This window comes from Maniola hyperantus, chromosome 26 (genome assembly GCF_902806685.2).
Source record: "Maniola hyperantus chromosome 26, iAphHyp1.2, whole genome shotgun sequence".
Taxonomy (NCBI): domain Eukaryota; kingdom Metazoa; phylum Arthropoda; class Insecta; order Lepidoptera; family Nymphalidae; genus Maniola; species Maniola hyperantus.
This window is the reverse complement of record NC_048561.1, coordinates 4,468,035-4,489,006: the sequence shown is the minus strand read 5'-3', so window position 1 is coordinate 4,489,006 and position 20,972 is coordinate 4,468,035. Positions and strand designations below refer to the sequence as shown.

The 20,972-nt window shown below is 40.4% G+C and overlaps 1 protein-coding gene and 1 pseudogene across 2 annotated transcripts in view; one reads left to right on the top strand and one right to left on the bottom strand.

Annotated features, from left to right (window-relative positions):
* LOC138404256 (uncharacterized) overlaps positions 1–19,211 on the top strand; it is a 34,940-nt pseudogene extending 15,729 nt beyond the window's left edge.
* LOC117994138 (phosphate carrier protein, mitochondrial-like) overlaps positions 1–20,972 on the bottom strand; it is a 263,608-nt gene that overhangs the window by 3,762 nt on the left and 238,874 nt on the right. Inside the window, exons 4-8 of one of the 2 annotated variants that reach the window (XM_034982023.2) lie at positions 15,766–15,935; positions 15,260–15,421; positions 2,132–2,311; positions 1,869–2,006; positions 121–252 (exon numbers count right to left, since the gene is read on the bottom strand). In XM_034982023.2, coding sequence (XP_034837914.1) covers positions 121–252; positions 1,869–2,006; positions 2,132–2,311; positions 15,260–15,421; positions 15,766–15,935 — 782 coding nt within the window. Of the gene's footprint in view, positions 1–120; positions 253–1,715; positions 2,007–2,131; positions 2,312–15,259; positions 15,422–15,765; positions 15,936–20,972 lie in introns of those variants that run through there. The other variant, XM_069507792.1, reaches the window with a different exon arrangement.

Sequence of the window (20,972 nt, the reverse complement as noted above, 5' to 3'; positions counted from 1 at the left end):
GTCAAAGGTTTATGAAGTCACATCTACAATCGCCGTTACTGAGCGAACGCTTTGACGCTTGATAAAAAGTCGCCCATTTGACTAGTAGTCATAATCCCTATAGTATTGTATCGCACGAACCTTGACTGCGTCGTAGATGAACCACTGCAGCGCGGTGAGGGTACCGATCATCACGATCCTGGGCCCCAGCCCCTTCCACACGCCCGCCATGCCCAGCTTGCCGATGATGGAGCCCACCGTCGCCGTCTTATCCTGGAACCGCGGGTGGTACACGTGTTACACTAAATCATAATAAAACGTTATAAATGCTCAAGTTTTATTCAGTAATTAAATTCCCCATTAAGGATTTCAAGTAATTTCGCCTAAGCAAAGCCATTAAACACGTTCTGCCTCGCAAACTTTTTGCAGTCACTGTAAATACGTAGGTACTGTCTCGCACAGTCACTAAGTCGTCCTGCCTCGCAGTCACTGTAAATACGTACTGCCTCACATAGTCACCAACACGTCCTGCCTTGCACAGTCACTAACTCGTCTTGTCTCGCATAATGTACACAGTAAATACGCGCTGTCTCGCAGTCACGACGCGACGGTGTCGGCGGGGCGCGATACGATGGAGTAAAACACGCCGGCGATGTAGCCGGCTGCGAATTTCGCCTAAGCAAAGCCATTAAAGACATGCCTCGCAGAGTCACTGTAAATACGTAGGTACTGTCTCGCACAGTCACTAAGTCGTCTGCCCTGCACTGTAAATACGTACTTTCTCATATAGTCACTAACTCGTCTTACCTCGCAGTCACTGTAAATACGTACTGCCTCACATAGTCACTAACTCGTACTGCCTCGCACAGTCATTACGTACACAGTAAATACGCGCTGTCTCGCAGTCGTGTCAGCGGGGCGCGAGACGATGGCGCAGAACACGCCGGCGATGTAGCCGGCCGCGAACGTCACCACCAGCTGCTCGCCCTTCGAGCACTGGTCGCGGGGCTTCGGCGCCATACCAAATGTACCTGGTTGAGCTTGGAGACGACGGTGTCGGCGGGGTGCGAGACGATGGCGCAGAACACGCCGGCGATGTAGCCGGCCGCGAACGTCACCAGCTGCTCGCCCTTCGAGCACTGGTCGCGGGGCTTCGGCGCCATACTGAATGTACCTGGTTGAGCTTGGAGACGACGGTGTCGGCGGGGTGCGAGACGATGGCGCAGAACACGCCGGCGATGTAGCCGGCCGCGAACGTCACCAGCTGCTCGCCCTTCGAGCACTGGTCGCGGGGCTTCGGCGCCATACTGAATGTACCTGGTTGAGCTTGGAGACGACGGTGTCGGCGGGGTGCGAGACGATGGCGCAGAACACGCCGGCGATGTAGCCGGCCGCGAACGTCACCAGCTGCTCGCCCTTCGAGCACTGGTCGCGGGGCTTCGGCGCCATACTGAATGTACCTGGTTGAGCTTGGAGACGACGGTGTCGGCGGGGTGCGAGACGATGGCGCAGAACACGCCGGCGATGTAGCCGGCCGCGAACGTCACCAGCTGCTCGCCCTTCGAGCACTGGTCGCGGGGCTTCGGCGCCATACTGAATGTACCTGGTTGAGCTTGGAGACGACGGTGTCGGCGGGGTGCGAGACGATGGCGCAGAACACGCCGGCGATGTAGCCGGCCGCGAACGTCACCAGCTGCTCGCCCTTCGAGCACTGGTCGCGGGGCTTCGGCGCCATACTGAATGTACCTGGTTGAGCTTGGAGACGACGGTGTCGGCGGGGTGCGAGACGATGGCGCAGAACACGCCGGCGATGTAGCCGGCCGCGAACGTCACCAGCTGCTCGCCCTTCGAGCACTGGTCGCGGGGCTTCGGCGCCATACTGAATGTACCTGGTTGAGCTTGGAGACGACGGTGTCGGCGGGGTGCGAGACGATGGCGCAGAACACGCCGGCGATGTAGCCGGCCGCGAACGTCACCACCAGCTGCTCGCCCTTCGTGCACTGGTCGCGAGGCTTCGGCACCACGTACTGAGTAAAAAAAAGTTTATTTTAAGTAACAAATTACTGCGACTGCGATATATTAAATTTTAAGATTAAGTACTTTTAAAAGTTTATCTTAATAATTCTTCCGATTTCTATTACGGTATACTCACGCGGTAGAGCAGCTCGAGCGTCTTCTCGAAGCAGGCGAACTTCATCATGGTGTAGGGGATCTGGCGCCCCCACAGCGGCACCAGCCCCTTGTAGAACGTGCCGTAGCCCTCGTGCTGCACCATCTTGGGCCACGCCTCGCGCAGCGTCGACGCGAAGCCGGGCATCGTTTGGATCCGGACCTATGGGGACATACAAACCATTTCATAAATTGTCAAAAATGTTAGTACCAAAATTTTCGCATTTGTTTGTTGTTTTTTCCTTCAATCACGCCGCAGCGGATCAACGTGATTTTTTGCATGGGTACCTACATATACTTGGACTAGGCTAAGGCTTTAGGCTAATTTTATCCCGCAAAATCAAAGTTCCCAAGGGGTTTTTTTAAATCCAAATTCACTAGGCAAGCGAGCTCCATCTTAGGCTGCATTATCACTTGCTAGCAGGTCTGATCACCACCAAAACGCTAGTCTATATAAATTTAAAAAAAAAACACGGCATCAAATAGTCAGAAAAATTACATTACCGTCCTTTGGGTCCTCTTACAACGATGCGACGTCTTTTCGTCAATTCTACGACAACGTTACCACAACGATAGAGAAATCCTTTCACTCTCCGTAATCGTCGTGTACCTACTGAACAGGCACTACTCGCCGGGCAAAGCCTAGCCTCGAAAAAGGAAGGTGTGAGCTAAAGCCTCGAAAAAGGCTCGCTCACGCTAAGCGGAAGGTTGCCCGGACGAGGAGCTTCTTCTTCGCTCTGGGCCGGTTTCCGCACTTAATTAAACGTTTCCGTCTGTTGCTTGACGAGGAGCTTATGCCCGCATGTAACGAAGATGCACCAGCCTATGTCCAATACAAGCAAACCTTGCCGGGCAAAACCTAGCCTCGAAAAAGGCTCGCTTGTGAAAAAGGAAGGTGTGAGCTAAAGCCTCGAAAAAGGCTCGCTCACGCTAAGCGGAAGGTTGCCCGGACGAGGAGCTTATGCCCGCATGTACCGAAGATGCACCAGCCTATGTCCAATACAAGCAAACCTTGCCGGGCAAAACCTAGCCTCGAAAAAGGCTCACTAGTGAAAATGGAAGGTGTGAGCTAAAGCCTCGAAAAAGGCTCGCTTACGCTAAGCGAAAGGTTTCCCGGACGAGGAGCTTATGCCCGCATGTACCGAAGATGCACCAGCCTATGTCCAATACAAGCAAACCTTGCCGGGCAAAACCTAGCCTCGAAAAAGGCTCGCTTGTGAAAAGGAAGGTGCGAGCTGAAGCCTCGAAAAAGGCTTGCTCGCGCTAAGCGGAAGGTTGCCCGGACGAGGAGCTTATGCCCGCATGTACCGAAGATGCACCAGCCTATGTCCAATACAAGCAAACCTTGCCGGGCAAAACCTAGCCTCGAAAAAGGCTCACTTGTGAAAATGGAAGGTGTGAGCTAAAGCCTCGAAAAAGGCTCGCTCACGCTAAGCGGAAGGTTGCCCGGACGAGGAGCTTATGCCCGCATGTACCGAAGATGCACCAGCCTATGTAGAATACAAGCAAACCTTACCGGGCAAAACCTAACCTCGAAAAAGGCTCGCTTGTGAAAAAGGAAGATGTGAGCTAAAGCCTCGAAAAAGGCTCGCTCACGCTAAGCGGAAGGTTGCCCGGACGAGAAGCTTATGCCCGCATGTACCAGCATGATGCACCAGCCTATGTACAAAAAGTAACATAATTAGTTATGCACCTGTCCAGTGTCGCGTAATACACACAAAAAGACACATAAATAGCACACGTAGATATCGAAGTTACAGCTACTAACAACGCACACATACGTATGCAAAATTAGTTTACTTGATGCATCACGTTGCGCTGTACAAAATACACTTTTTATAATTTATAGATTTAAAGCAATGGTGATAATAACACGATACGAATTCAAAGTTTCGTCAGTTATATTAACGCACGGTTGTCCTTGTGGTGTAACCGGTTAGCCCACGATTAGAGGTTTAGGGTTCAAATCTACCTTGCATATAGTCTTTTTGTTTTTCATTTATATTTATTTTCCTCCAATTTTAGCATCAATAAAATGTCGCTAGGAAAATCAATAAAACAGCTGTTAACAAATTAACATTAATTAATTTAAATAAAATTTTAATATTAATATTTTAAATTGGTTAACAATTCGAAAACAAAATCAAATCTCAGACATTATGGTATTATAACAATAATATAATAAAGGAAAAATAACGTTTCATATTAGCAACTATATTAACTAGATAAATTCCGTGAAATTTTAATTTTAATTCCATGGCGTCACCTGGTTTAGGGTACCAGCTGAAAATCAGCGCTGTATGTTCTTGTGCAACAAGGCATACAACCCTTTTTCGGGTTGTGCCACACATGACAGTTTGTTCCCGCGCTTCATTTGCTTGTTCTCAGGTGGAAGAAGCGCCGGAACTAGCTCTTAGTTTTAAGATGTGATGTGTGGCACAGATGTGTAAATAAACGTCTTTTCTTTCTTTCTTTCCATAAGTCAGAGACTAAAATAACCTCTAACCATAAACAATAACATCATTCACACATTGGCCCCTCTTTTTAGCGTTCCTTAATATCTAATGGGTGCTCCATTGCTATTGAATACTCGTTGTAAACGTGACTTCATGCTTCCAATCAGATTCCAACATCTCCCAAGTGGAAGTCGTTACATCTTTTAAATTAGACCTGTATTTCACGTCTGATAGATTCCAAGTGATCCCTTCGACCCCATAAACTTTCTATAGGGTTTAGGTCAGGGCTTTTGAAGGCCTTTAAATAACTATGAAATTTGTTACAATACTGTTTTTAGCAGGATCTTCAATTTCTCCTCTGCAAACAAAAAAAAAGAAATCTACATTATAATAAAGTTAACATAGTATTAATTGGGAAAAACAATATAAATCAACACAATAACAATATAATAAATCAATAGTTTATAGTTCAGTAAATATGACACTTTAAACCTCTTTAATTTTCAATCGATATATTATTTTAATTTAATACTATAGGTATGCTTTCATACTTACAGTTATCATTCTTTAACTGTCGTGCAATCTCACTAACATATTATATATTATGTTTTGTTCAAACAGCTAAATATTTATGCACTCTGCAATATCGCTAACACTTACGTAGAAGAATCACAAAATCACGTAAAAACAAAATAGATAGTAACCCCACTGAATTGTGTCTTTTCTTTTGGGTGATATATGCCAATAGTTATTTGGTTTTATTTTAAGACGGTATCATAGGTTATTATTCATTATAATTAGGTTAGGGTAGTTTAGTGCTTATAATGATTGTGTCAATTGAAATAAGGTTAAAACAAGCAAACCTCAAGGGGAAAAACCTAGCCTCGAAAAAGGCTCGCTCACGCTAAGCGAAAGGTTGCCCGGACGAGGAGCTAATGCCCGCATGTACCGAAGATGCACCAGCCTATGTACAAACAGTAACATCACCACACCTTTGTTATGAATTCGTAGACTGCACGAGAACTCCATAATTAGATTTAATATGTATCAACAACTACTAGAACTATTAATATGATAAAAAGTAACTAGGCCAGGCAAACCTAACCTATCTCCCTACCTAGATCGGCTCCTCCATCCCCATACCGATCCCAGACCAACCAGTAACTAACTATTACAATCTTCCAATTAACATCTCTAACCAACCGTACCCACAGTTAGGTAAAATCACATTTATTGATACAAATTGGAACGATACAAGAAGATTCGCCGAAAATAACAGCCACACAGATTCCCTTTCACAGTAACTGAATCAAAGCGCCCTTTCACAACTAGACTCTTTCAGAGCACGATCCGTAAAGAATCTCTGATCACTCATTTCGATGTATCGTCGATTTTTCCCCCCTTCGTCACCATCTTTCTTTTTTAAAAAGACGTGCTGAATTGTCATTGGTCAACCAACACAAAATCTAAAATAGTACCGCCATTCTTTTCAGAATTGCAACTTGAGAACAATAATTGACCACAGACAAAACACGATTTGTTCAAAACTCCGAATGGAATTCATGATGGAATTATCAGACAGTAATTTAATCGAATCACGACACCTTTGACCCTATAATCTTTCTATAGGGTTAAGTCATGGCTTTTAGAAGGCCACTAAATAACTGTTAAATTCGTTACATTTATTATTTTTATTGTTTCTAGCAGGATCTTCGAACAGTACTCCTCTGCGAACAAAAATAAAAAATCTACATTAAAACTAAACATAACAATGCTCCAGTCATAATTTAATTATAAAATAATAATAAGTTAACATATTATTACTTGGGAAAAACAATATGTTTTAATTATACAAAATAAAATCAACAGTTTATAGTTCATAGTAAATATGACACTTGGAATCTCTTTAATTTTCAATCGATATATTATTTTAATTTAATACTATAGATATGCTTTTATACTTACAGATATCATTCTTTAAGCGTCGTGCAATCTCACTAACATATATGTTTTGTTCAAACAACAGCTAAATAATATTTCTGCACTCTACAATATCGTTAACACTAATTATTTAACGTAGAAGAATCACAAAATCACGTAAAAACAAAATAGATAGTAATCTCACTGAATTGTGTCTTTTCTTTTGGGTGATATATGCCAATAGTTAAATGGTTTTTATATTTTTAGATGGTATCATAGGTTATTATTCATTATAATTAGGTTAGGGTAGTTTAGTGCTCATAATGAATGAGTCAATTGAAATAAGGTTGAAACAAGCAAACCTCACCGGGCAAAACCTAGCCTCGAAAAAGGCTCGCTGGTGAAAAGGAAGGTGTGAGCTAAAGCCTCGAAAAAGGCTCGCTCACGCTAAGCGGAAGGTTGCCCGGACGAGGAGCTTATGTCCGCATGTACCGAAGATGCACCAGCCTATGTCCAATACAAGCAAACCTTGCCGGGCAAAACCTAGCCTCGAAAAAGGCTCGCTTGTGAAAATGGAAGGTGTGAGCTAAAGCCTCGAAAAAGGCTCGCTTACGCTAAGCGAAAGGTTTCCCGGACGAGGAGCTTATGCCCGCATGTACCGAAGATGCACCAGCCTATGTCCAATACAAGCAAACCTTGCCGGGCAAAACCTAGCCTCGAAAAAGGTTCGCTTGTGAAAAGGAAGGTGCGAGCTAAAGCCTCGAAAAAGGCTTGCTCGCGCTAAGCGGAAGGTTGCCCGGACGAGGAGCTTATGTCCACATGTACCGAAGATACACCAGCCTATGTACAATACAAGCAAACCTTACCCGGCAAAACTTAGCCTCGCAAAAGGCTCGCTCACGCTAAGCGGAAGGTTGCCCGGACGAGGAGCTTATGCCCGCATGTACCGAAGATGCACCAGCCTATGTACAAACAGTAACATCATCACCCCTTTGACCCCATAAACTTTCTATAGGGTTTAAGTCACGGCTTTTAGAAGGCCAATAAATAACTGTGAAATTTGTTACATTTATTATTTTTATTAATTTCTAGCAGGATCTTCGAACAGTACTCCTCTGCGAACAAAAATAAAAAATCTATATTAAAACTAACCATAACAATGCTCCCGTCATAATTTAATCATAAAATAATAATAAGTTAATATTCGAGAGGCGTTCAATGTATTCTCGGTATCGGGGTGATTTGATATTAAATATATCATTAGCTAACAACATTATCTGAGGATATTTATATAAAATTTCATGTTGATAACTTCATTAGTTTGTTTGCTACCTCCAGTCAGCGACGACGAAAATGACTGACGACTGAAAAGCAGGCGCGGGTTGACACTTGTAAGGAGTTTTTCTCTAAAAGTTTTTCTCTGTGAGGCGACAATCCAACAAGTGTTTTCGAAAGGATAGTTACAGGTGATGAAACGTGGGTTTATCAGTATGACCCCGAGAGTAAACAGGAGTCTATGCAGTGGCACAAAAAGGGATCAGACCCTCTGAAGAAGTTCAAAGTCACTCCATCCGCTGGCAAAATCATGGCCACAGTTTTCTGGGATTCTAAAGGAATACTATTAAAAAAGGTGAAACTATCAACGCAGAAAAATACTCAACCACTTTACGCTTTTTGAGAGAAGCAATATAAGAAAAAAAGAAGAGGAAAGCTGGCAAAGAATGTGTTGCTTCTTCACGACAACGCACCGGTTTACACTGCGTGGCTCTCCAAGGCTGCTGTACGAGAGTGCGGGTTCGAGGAAATTAACCACCCACCCTACAGCCCCCACCTGGCTCCCAGTGACTACTTTTTATTACCAAATTTAAAAAAGACCTTAGGGGAAAGCGATTTGCTGACGATAATGAGCTAAGTCCGCTGTAAAAGAACATTTTTTGGGCCAAGAAGATTTTTTTTTAAGGGAATAGAAAAACTTATTTCGCAAAGAAACAAATGTATTGAAATCATGGGAGACTATATTGAAACATAATTTTTTTTCAAGGTTTTATCTTTTTTCTAACATACCCATACCGAGAATACATTGAACGCCCCTCGTAGTATTACATGGGAAAAACAATATGTTTAAATCATACTAAATAAAATCAATAGTTTATAGTTCATAGTAAATAATATGACACTTGGAATCTCTTTAATTTTCAATCGATATATTTTAATTTAATACTATAGATATGCTTTTATACTTACAGATATCATTCTTTAAGCGTCATGCAATCTCACTAACATATTATGTTTTGTTCAAACATAACAACTAAATATTTCTGCACTCTACAATATCGTTAATACTTATTTAACGTAGAAGAATCACAGAATCACGTAAAAGCAAAATAGATAGTAATCTCACTTAATTGCGTCTTTTCTTTTAGATGTAATTTGCTAGTAGGTAGTTAAATGATTTTTATATTTTTAGACGATATCATAGGTTTATTATTCATTATAATTAGGTTAGGTTAGGGTAGTTTAGTGCTCATAATAAATGAATGAGACAATTGAAATAAGGTTGAAACAAGCAAACCTTGCCGGGCAAAACCTAGCCTCGAAAAAGGCTCGCTTGTGAAAATGGAAGGTGTGAGCTAAAGCCTCGAAAAAGGCTCGCTCACGCTAAGCGGAAGGTTGCCCGAACGAGGAGCTTATGCCCGCATGTACCGACGATGCACCAGCCTATGTCCAATACAAGCAAACCTTGCCGGGCAAAACCTAGCCTCGAAAAAGGCTCGCTTGTGAAAATGGAAGGTGTGAGCTAAAGCCTCGAAAAAGGCTCGCTCACGCTAAGCGGAAGGTTGCCCGGACGAGGAGCTTATGCCCGCATGTACTGAAGTTGCACTAGCCTATGTCCAATACAAGCAAACCTTGCCGGGCAAAACCTAGCCTCGAAAAAGGCTCGCTTGTAAAAAAGGAAGGTGTGAGCTAAAGCCTCGAAAAAGGCTCGCTCACGCTAAGCGGAAGGTTGCCCGGACGAGGTGCTTCTGCCGGTAGGTACTGAAGAACATTGGGTAGCTCAGGCTGGTGAAATAACAATGCCGATTCTTGAATACGCGACCTTGTGTGACGAACAGAGATTTTTCTTGTCTCTTGACGAACTTCCGTTCATGCTGTATGCTGTGCACCAGTAAATTTACCATAAGAGGAGCTTACGCCCGTATGTACTGAAGAAGATGTACTAATAGAAGCACTAGTCGCCGGGGTAGCCTCTCTGTATTTTTTTTTCATCTATTGTGTTTACAGACCTTAAATAATGAACGTAGAGAGCTGTCCTCTACCTTGAATTATGATTTGAGATGAATATTCGCTAATTTAGGGTTATCATTATAGCAGTCCTCCTCATACGCATGGCTAAGGTGTGGAATACTCTTCCACAATATGTGTTTCCTACCAATTACAACTGGGGTATCTTTAAAACAAGAGTGAATAGGCATCTTCTAAGTAAAAGCGTCCCATCTTAGGCAGCATCATCACTTTCCATCAGGTGTGATTGTGGTCAAGCGTTTGCCTACAATAAATAATTTAAAAAAAATCACAATTATTTCCATTCTACTTTGTGGCGAGGTTTAGATTAGCAATAAAACTTGCAAAAGTTGACTTCCGCAAGCTATTTCTACCGTGTAAACAATCACTTCTGCAAGTTTTGTAACTTGCTGGACTTGCCGCAAGTCACAAATGTATGTACATGTACAATATTGCTTGTAGTGTAAACAGTTCTGCAAGTACATGCGGAATAACTTGCAAGAAGTGCTTGCTAGTCTAAACCTCACTTAATGGTTAGATATTCAAGGGATGTTATAACGTCGCTCGCATGACTTACTGTCCTATCTCACTTTTTAGCTGATTTATGTTAGAACCACTGTTGGTTTTCAAATTATTGTCTACTAGCTGATGCCTGTGAGTTTGTCCGTGTGGAATTAGGTTTTTCAAAAATCATGCGAAAACTCATTGATTTCGCAAGATAAAAAGTAGCCTATGTCACTCTCCAGCAGGGTTAGCATGGGGGGGGGGGGGGGATATAATCTTCTCCCCGGGGAAAGGATAAAATCTTTGTGCCCTCCGACAGCTTTATCCACTCTCTGAGCATGGGCTCTCACGGGTGGATATTATTATCCACAGTAAATAAAATGGGGGACTTTTCGGTTTTTGGATCTTTTCCTTTACCTACCTACTTGTGATTTTTGGCCTATGTTAGGGTTATGTTGGGGTTGTTTTTGGGTTATGTTTCGTTTGTTTGTGTTATGTTTGTGTTGTTTGGGTTGTTTCGGTTGTTTGGGTTATGTTTGGAATATGATTGGGTTGTTCACGTTGTGTTTGGGTTGTGAAAACATAATAACCCAAACGCAACATAAACATAACCTAAACATATTATCCCAAACATAACCTAACAATCACCCAACAACAACCCAAATAATCCAAACACAACCCAAACATAACCCATACACAACCCAATCACAATCTAAACACAACTCATACATAAACCATCCATAGTCCAAACACAACCCAAACAACCAAAACACAACCCACACACAATCCAAACACAACCTGAACACAACCAAAACACAACCCGTACAAAACCCAAACACAACCCAAACATAACCCAAACCTAACAGAAACCACGACACATGTTTTGATTTATTAAGTTCTATGAGAATAAACTTAAACCCACATCTAATGTCAAGGATAAAATTGTCCTCGAAATGGGGATAAACTTCTCCTCTCCCCTGTTGCCATGCTTTGAGAGGTGGACAAGTAAAATTTATCCCTCGTCAGTGGATAAAATTTTTGTCTCCTACCCATGCTAGGGAGGCAGGTCTTTATCTATATCCATGCAAAAAATCACGTCAATCCGTTGCACCGTTGCGACGTGATTGAAGGACAAACCAACAAACCAATAAAACAAACAAACACACTTTCGCATTTATAATAAAAAATAATAACAGTACTAACAGTACTGATTTTTTCATCTAATCATCTTTTCTCTACAATATTTGGATCACAAGATATTGATATAAATTTTGACTGCATTTCTAATATAAATATGAATATTACGAAGTGGCCTAACTCATTTAGTCCTCTTAGTAAAAATCTAATTCAAGAAGTTTTTTTTTTTATTCATTATAGGCAAACGCTTGAGCACAATCTCATGGAAAGTGATGATGTGGCCTAAGATGGGACGCGTTTACCTAGAAGATGCCTATTCACTCTTGTTTTAAAGATACCCGGGTAATGTAATTGGTAGGAAGCATATATCATGGAAGAGTTGACTTTCTCTATCTATCCTCCGTGGACTTTCTGTCTATCAACTGTCGACGGCACTGGTGTACGGAAAAACTTATTTAAAGTTTATGAATGCACCAAACTTATTGTAAACTGTAAATATTCTTCTTTAATAAAATAAATAAATACAAAATACAAAAGATTTCTTCGGCATGTTTATTTGTGGTAATTCCTATACTTATTTGGATAAGATCATACTGATTGGGCATACATTCACACCTTTTTAACCTAGCTTTCATTTCATTGTACTGAATAGTAGGTAATGGAACTATGGTTTTGTAACTGATAAATACATTTTTGAAATGTTGTGAGCCTATCTTCATTTTAGAATCTCTTTTCACTTTGTTCTTTTATATCTGAGCATTCCTCTTCTGTGCCTGTCATTGTAATGACAGCAGTAACAAAATCAATCAGTCTAGCTAGGTATATCTCTACATAGTATAAAATAAAGTCGCATCCCGCTGTCTGTATGTATGATTGTATAGATCTTTTAAACTAGGCAACGGTTTTTAATCAGTTTTTCACCAATAGATAGAGTGATTCAAGAAAAAGGTTTATAGCAATAGTTTAATATTGGTTTGTGTTAATTTGTTGAAATATGACAATATTTGAACAAAATGGAAGAAACCAAGCTTTCATCGAAAGTTAACAAACGTTATATTTGTACATAACATTTATTGGCGCCTCGTGGTGCCTATAAACTCCTCACTGACACCACATTACTATCTACATTGCACCCATGCGAAGCCAGGGCGGGCTGCTAGTAATTATATAAAAGCTTACTGACTGACTGACTGATTTATCAACACACAGCTCAGATTACTGGATGGATTGGGCTGAAATTTTGGCATGCAGATAGCTATTATGACGTAGACATCCGCTAAGAAAGGATTTTGAAAATTCAATAAGGGGTTTGAAATTTGTGTAGTCCATTCGGACGAAGTCGCAGCCATAAGCTAGTTGTAAGTTACTTAATGGCAATTTGAAAATATATAAATACCTTGTTTGTGGCAAACCTGAATCTGGATGAATCACATTAAACAACCAGTCAAGTAAACTATTGGTTGATTGTTTGTGCCTACTTTTAAACTGCTGGTGCAACTAAAATTGCTGAAAAAACTATTGATTGGATATGCACTCACTTCACTTAACCGCATATAATATACCACGTTCCTTCTAAACTGCTGGTGCCACTAAAATTGCTCAAACAACTATTGATTGAATATGCACTCACTTCACAACAGATATAACATGCCATGTTCCTTCTAAACTGCTGGTGTAACTTCTTCCTGCGTCGCTCCCTCAATTTTGAGGATTGTGGCTCCCTTTTGATATAATCTTTGCTACGATGTTTTCCCATTTTCTTCTGTTTCGCGCCGCGTGGATTGCATTGCAGATAGGTGTGTCGTGTCGACCGCCTCTTTTATTTGGTCTACCCAACGTCTCGGGCTACGTCCGCGGGGTCTCTTTCCTTCGATCTTCCCAGTGACCATGATTTTTTCAATATTGCTGGCGTCCTTTCTTGCGATGTGACCGAAGTACTCGAGGGTCCTCCGCAGACAGATGTTAGATAGCCTCATTTTCATTTTTAGCTTGTTGAGTATTGAGACGTTGGTTCTACGTTCAGTCCACGATATGTTGAGCATCAGCTGGTGTAACTAAAATTGCTAAAAAAACTATTGATTGAATATGCACTCACTTCACTTAAATGGATATTCCCACGTCTCTTACTATTAGAATGGACATACAATATTAATTTTTCACTAATATTTTAGGTTATATATTATTATTATTTTTAAAATTCAGTAAAGAAACGGCTATATTATTATTTATGTCTATGAACACAACTGGAAAATACGTTTGGGAATCGGTAAAATGGGGATGATAATCGTGATATTTATAAGGATGCATGGGCGAACTTTCGTTGTTATTAAAGTAATGAAAATTATTGACCATCTTGCACGCCATTTAGAAGTTCTAAAAACGCACTTGTTAAAAGTTCGTAATAATTGCAAGTTCTATTACTGCACATCCATACAGCACACTAGGTACACGTAGATAATTGTTTCCTCACTTAAATTTGTATTTTTCAAATGGTTTGGACTTGGTTTCAATCATTTAAATGTTTTAATATTTTTAGCACAACGGTCAACCATTTTTCACTGAGTTTTTGAAAAAGAGAAGTCACAAGTCACAACACGCCACAGACCACAGAGAACATTGAGATTGAATCGACACCTCATCTCTATGCCTCGACACGCTACCGGCGGCGTGGTGTTGCCACTATAATAATCGTCTTAGACACAGACCAGTTCTTAGATTAAAAAATGTTGTTTATGGTTCAAGGGTATAGTGTGCTCGCGACAGGCACTCGGACGTAGATAGAGTAATAAAGGTACATACAGGAACGTTTGCTTTCTCATTCACACTAAAAAGAGAGCACAGATAAAGTTACTAATGTGATAAACAGAGACGCAGCTAACCTATTTTCCCTTATCGTGTAACAGTGGCCCTACCGCGGTTGTTTGACAGCTACAATGTCACGATCGCAATCATCTCTGATTGGTTAATGCTCGCTCACTATTGGCTACAATGCATTGTTGCAACAAGAATCGCACAAATTCAGCCAATCAGAACAATTGAGCTTGTAATAATGATTGATGCAGGTTTTAGACAATCGCCCTACTGGTTTTTTTCAGGAATACATACAACTTACATACAAGGCATGCAACTTTAGTGATATACTACCTTATAACTTTAGAGATATAGTTCTATAGATCACAGATTTTGGGGGGAAAAAACGTACGAAAATTTACCGTGATGCGCGCTAGCTCTTACTGTCCTTTTCTAGAGCGGTTGGGTAGGCATGACATCTTTCCCCCGTCCTCACTTGTCGTTTGTCGGGCTCGGATTTTAATGGGATGTTCCAGTGGCAGAACATTTTATATGAAGCTATTCACACTTGTCGGAAATCGATTTTGTGTCAAAATGTCAACATCATCATGCCATTGGAACATCAACTTGTTTTGTCAGACTAAGATTAATCTTTGGTTAGAAGCATACCACGCTAACGTTTTCAACATTGTTGCGAACATCTAGTATAGTAAGTATATAGAGAATTTAAACCAATGTACTATTCACAAATCGGCCCTCAGCTCACATAATCTGTTTATCAGACGTATGGTTGTAGTGACGGATTGGGCTGAAATCTGGCATGCAGTTAGCTATTATGACTTAGACATCTGCTAAGAAAGGATTTTTGTGAATTCAGCCCCTAAGGGGGTAAAATAAAGGTTTGAAATTTGCGGGCATAAGCTTGTTGAAACATACATTGAACGTACTTCTCCACAGTAGGCCTCTTGAGAGCGCTGTGATTTCCAAATGTTCTTTTTTAAGTAAGATGTTAGTGATGTTACCTTGGCAGCCTCTAGGGGGGAGAGCGCGATATCCGCGATAAACTCAGCGGAGGCCGAAGCAGCTAAGTACACGAAGGTTCTGTAGGCGTAGGCCGTCTCCTCGTCCAGCAGGCCCGAGTAGCCCACTTTGAACACCTCGTAGAAGCCGAACTTGCATAGACCCTGCGAGATTTAATAATGAGATAGTAATAATATAGTACGACAAGCAAATAAAATCTCGTCTTTTATTTTATTTTAATCATTTATTTGTGATCTAGAGAATATATTGAAAATGACAGTGTTGGAAATCGGGTAAGTTTTACATAATTTTAACTGGAACTTAGAACACAACAATTAGCTCCGTTGAGCTAAATATGTTGTGTTCTAAGTACACATTGACCAAAAGTACGATTTCAGTCCCTAATATAAAGGTGAACCGTACTTTAAACATGGCAGCTGACCCATAGAGTTAAAATGGCGCGTGAGAAGTCATTTTGTACGGACTAAACAAAAAGTAAGGAACTTACTTGTAGAGAGTACCCAATGAAGGTAGGTGCCCATCCCTTGGCCAATCCTCGCATGCCTTCCTCCCTCACGGAGACCCTGAAGCCGTTCACCACATTCCTGTACTTGTCGGGGTCCACTTGTAGCCGACACTTCACCAGATCGAGGGGCACCACAGCTGTATGTGTGATACCTGTGAACCAAACGAAATACCCGTTAAATAAATGAAATAATTAAACGAAATACCTTTTCGGCATGCAATGGGTTTGAGATGATCTCAAACCCATTGCATGCTCAAAACCGGTCAAGCGCGAGTCGGACTAGCACACGAAGGGTTCCGTACCATCGTACAAGAAATGACACTTTTTTCATAGTGGCTATTTTGAAATTCTTATTATTTGTTGTTATAGTGGCAATAGAAATACACATTTACATTTACAATTTATGTAACCTTTCAATTACAGTATTTGTTTCCTTTATATAAGTTCTGATAAAATTTAAACAAGTTCTTGCTTCTTAATTCATATTATCTTACAATAGTATTTTTACGAGAAAAATCGTTAGATGTAAACAAGTCCTGAACAATGTCGTGTCATGTAAGTGGGTCTTTGTGTCGTTATGTTGGTAGTATTGACGGACTATTCAATAATGGGACTAATAATAACCTCGATGGGAGCTTCGTATTCGTGCCTTTTGGTGTGGAGACCTTGGGGACGTGGGGCCCGGGGGCTCGAGCTCTTTTTGAAGAAATTGCGAAAAGAGTTATCGAGTCAAACGGGGACCCGAGAGCTGGCAGCTACCTTGGTCAAAGAATTAGTTTGGCCATCCAAAGGGGTAATGCTGCCAGCATCTTGGGTACAATGCCTCGCTGCGGTGGTCTCGATGAGGTTTTAGATTTAATTTAATTTATTTTAGTTTTAATTTAATGTTGTTTTTTTTAGATTTAAGTTTATTAATAGTTTATTTAATACATTACAAAATACAGATTATATTTTTTATTCAATAATGGAGTAAGTATATTGTCTACGTTCCGAAATGACATTTGGTATTTTGTGACGATATTTTTCTAACGTAAATTGTTTACGAAAAATTTTCACGTTGATTTCGCTGCTTCGCTGTTAATATTGGACAAATGTCACAGCAAAAATCTTTTTTACGTGAAATGATGTTATTTTCAAGTGTTTTTTGCTAACAGATCACACTTTGCGGTGTAACCTTAGACCAACCTGACTTGAGTCTTGACAGCCGGCAACGGAAGAGATTATTACAGATGAGGTACACCAGGATTATTATTATTATCCAGAGTCCTATAATCATAAAAAGAGAAGGCTATAAACAGCAGGTAGTGGTTGGTGGGCGCTAGTAAATAAATCCCTTCAAAACTAAAACATAACTTGTGATTCGAGACAACCGCTCGACGAGAGCTTATACCTAAATGATAATACAAGTGACAAGCTCCGAAGTGCTACATAAGTAGCTCTGAAATAAGAAACGAAGACTTCGCATTATTACCTACCAAGAGACCCGTTTGAAACTATGGATTTCAGTTTTTTAAATAGCATTTATTTGGGAATGTTGAAGAATATGGGTAACAAAAGTAGCCAACGAGAGGAGGTCGAGGGTCAAGAGGAAAATAAGGAACCCCCACCAGAATCAGTTCCTATACTTGTAACCAAAGAGCAACGCGTACGAGAGGCAGAATCTGAAGCTGAGGACAAATGTACGAAGTTAAATCTCCAAATCCGAGAACTTGAAAAAAAGAAAGAAGAACTGGAACTTCAAATATCACAGATAAATCAAGGACTGGCCAGCCAAATAGCTGAGATCACGCAGGAAGAAGATACGAATAACTCGAGTCAACACAAAAACTGACAGTTCATCTGGCAGACAGTACAGTACCAGGAGCTACGTCAACGAGCGAACCACAAACTGAGACAAACAATAATATGCTGAAAGAAAGCCCAACCGACCAGAAGGAGTTACAACTTGCAGACACCAAAATCAGCATATTGGCAAAAGAACAAGAAAGCCTGACAAGGAAGGAGCCACTGCCAGTTGTTGACACAGAAATTACTGCAGCAATAGAACTTCTGCCTTTAACAATTGAGAATAGGGAGATAGAAACACCGACACTGTTGATGAAGCCAGGGCCACTGGCCGACAATGGAGCCATGACGACAGAACCCATATCAATAGGAGATCTGCCTCCAAAGGTGCCATTCAATCTTATGGTAAAATATGTGGAGTTGCTAGAGACAAATTCCGACACCGGAGACAAAAATCCGACAAATGAACATCAACCTTTGGTGACTGAAAATAAAGCAGAAAATAGAATGCCACGCCATTTACAGAGTCCAGAACCAAATTACAAAATACCTCGGCTGTCACAGACAGTGACAGAAAATAAGCATGGAGGACAGATACAATCAATGTCACTAGCCGACACAGGAGTCACAAACTCAACAAATGGACTTCAACCATCAGTAACAGAGAATAGAGTAATAGAAATAACATCATGGAGGACTCCAGTGAAAGTTGACCCCACACCTACGCCCCCCAGATTCTGGCTAGCAAAGACATTGAAGGAAAATAATCATGGAGTACAGAAACAAGAGTCAATGTCGCTTGTTGACACAGAAGTCAAAAACTCTACAAATGAATTTCGACCATCGGTGACTAAAAATAAAGCAATAGAAAATACTCCAGCATCATGGAGAACACCAGTGCTAACTAACCCCAGAGTCTTACCAAAAACACATGGGATAGCAAAGACAGGAAAGGAAAATAATCACGGAAGATCGATACAACAGGAGCCAACGCCACCTGCCGACACTACCATCACGTCGGTAAAACGACAAACGAATAGGAATGAAAATATGTGCGAACCAAACGAAGAGTTACAAACCCCAGAAGATAAAAAAATGTATCAATGCACCGCGCTTGAGAATCTGAAACAGTGTCAACGACCAGGATCATCAGTGGTCCTACTAAAGCAGTTCACCTCCAGACTTCAAGCCTACATCAACTCTCTAAAAATCTTAGACCCTGAATTCATGCATTCACCTATGATCATGAAAGTAGTTTGCGCGAAGCTAGAACCCTATATATTATCGAGCTGGTGTGAATACGCTGCGCAATACGCAAAATGCAAGAAACCAATTATCCTGACGATGTTAGCGTTTCTTCATCAAAAAGTGGATTTCGGTTTTCGGTATTGGCATAAATAAGGAAGCGACGAATTCGGCGAGCCGCAAAAGGAAGGACTCTGGTCTCTCGAATGCAAACTTCTTGAATAAAGTACTTGATATGTTATTAACTGTCTACCTATAATAATTATGATCACAGTGATTAATTTAATTAAGCGTGCTCAATTAATCAGTAAAAATTGTTTTAATTTAATTTTTTATGTCCTTTATGTACCTGGGTAGGTATATTTGATTGATTTATTTGTAATAGCTTATTTTAATAAACACCTTTAATTATTATAAGTATTAGTTTTTATTCATAGGAACCTAATTCCTCAAACCTAAAAACTGTATCAGAGGACAGGAAATGGATAGAAAAACATTGACTCCGTTTCCCGTCCATACTAAGGTTCAGTTACATGATAGGCAGTTACAGTTACGTCATGATTAACCGTTAAACTTAAGCACCAATAAAAACACAAAATATTGCACAAGTCCATTCATCCATGATTTAGGTGAAAGGTAAAATCTGTCCATTTTTGGCCAAGGTTCGGTCATCAACGAGATAAATATGTAAAATACTATAAAAATAGGTAATTATAGTACGCGACAGGTTGAAATGGCAATCGGAGAGGGAACACCCCGCACAGCCCTCACAGTGCGGGCGAGCGCGGCGTCCCCCCGCCTCATAACTCGATTGCGATCTCAACCTGTCGTGGACTATATATTATGTAGTAACTAAAATAGTGTTGGTACTTATTTATGTAGTATTTATTTATGAAGCTGTGGTAGCCTAGTGGTTAGGACGTCCGCCTTCCAATCGGAGGTCGGGGCTTCGATCCCGGGCACGCACCTCTAACTTTTCGGAGTTATGTGCGTTTTTAAGTAATTAAAATATCACTTGCTTTAACAGTGATGAAAAACATCGTGAGGAAATCTGCATGCCTGAGAGTTCTCCATAATGTTCTCAAAGGTGTGTGAAGTCTGCCAATCCGCACTTGGCCAGCGTGGTAGACTATGGCCAAAACCCGTCTCACTCTGAGAGGAGACCGGTGCTCTGTAGTGAGCCGGCAATGGGTTGATCATGATGATGACTTATTTATGATGTAGGTACATATATCTGAAATCCTACGAAAATAAAAACCTGTCTACGTTTATTTTTAAATAGAATCTACAAAACTATGTTTGTTTTATTGCAATTTGAATTTACTAAAGTAACTAACCTCACATGTTTAACTAAAGTTCCTCAGAGTTCTATGCACAAAATAGTGCTTGTTTATTTATCAGTACGTCCAATTTTTTACATTGGCTTTGTCCAAATTCTGTTGATTGGGCAAAAACAAAGCCTGATCTGTATAATCCATTTTGCTTTTATTAACGGTATCTTTAACTGCCTGTCATGCAACTGGACCTTAATGACAGATTTACGCACAGTTATTTACCAGAGTTGGAATCTTCTAGTCAAATCATAATCAGGATTCCTAAACTCAAAAGTACGAGTAGAAAAGTAGTATTTTAACAAAATTCAAAATATAGCCTTTAGGAGAAACCACGATAGAAGGGAGTAAAAAAACAAGTCAAAACGCAATAAAATATGTTTATTAATATAAAATAAACTGTGAAACAAAACTAAAACATTTTTCTTTCTAAATTAAAATAATCATAGGTCTTCTTTATTAAAAATTAACTTTTATCATAATTTATTAATCAGTCTTAAAACCTAATAAGTGAGTGCCCCCTTTTGAGGTACTTTTTAAACATAAAAATGAACTTTTCTTAATACTATCCACTGTTATCATGATTATTAAAATTATTTAAAATTGAAACTTAGGTACTTTTAGGCTGAGATCTAAGAAGTGTAATTTGACTTTTCTTTACTTAAGAGTTAAAACAAGACAAGATTAATGTGAGGTCTCTGACAGATCACAGAGACTTAAATGTGTCTTAAAAGACGCTTAGTACTACACTAAGTACCTAACTATAATTTTTTTCTTTCTAAATTAAAATAATGTATTAATTTTCAAAACTCAGAATGCCCCTCTTTT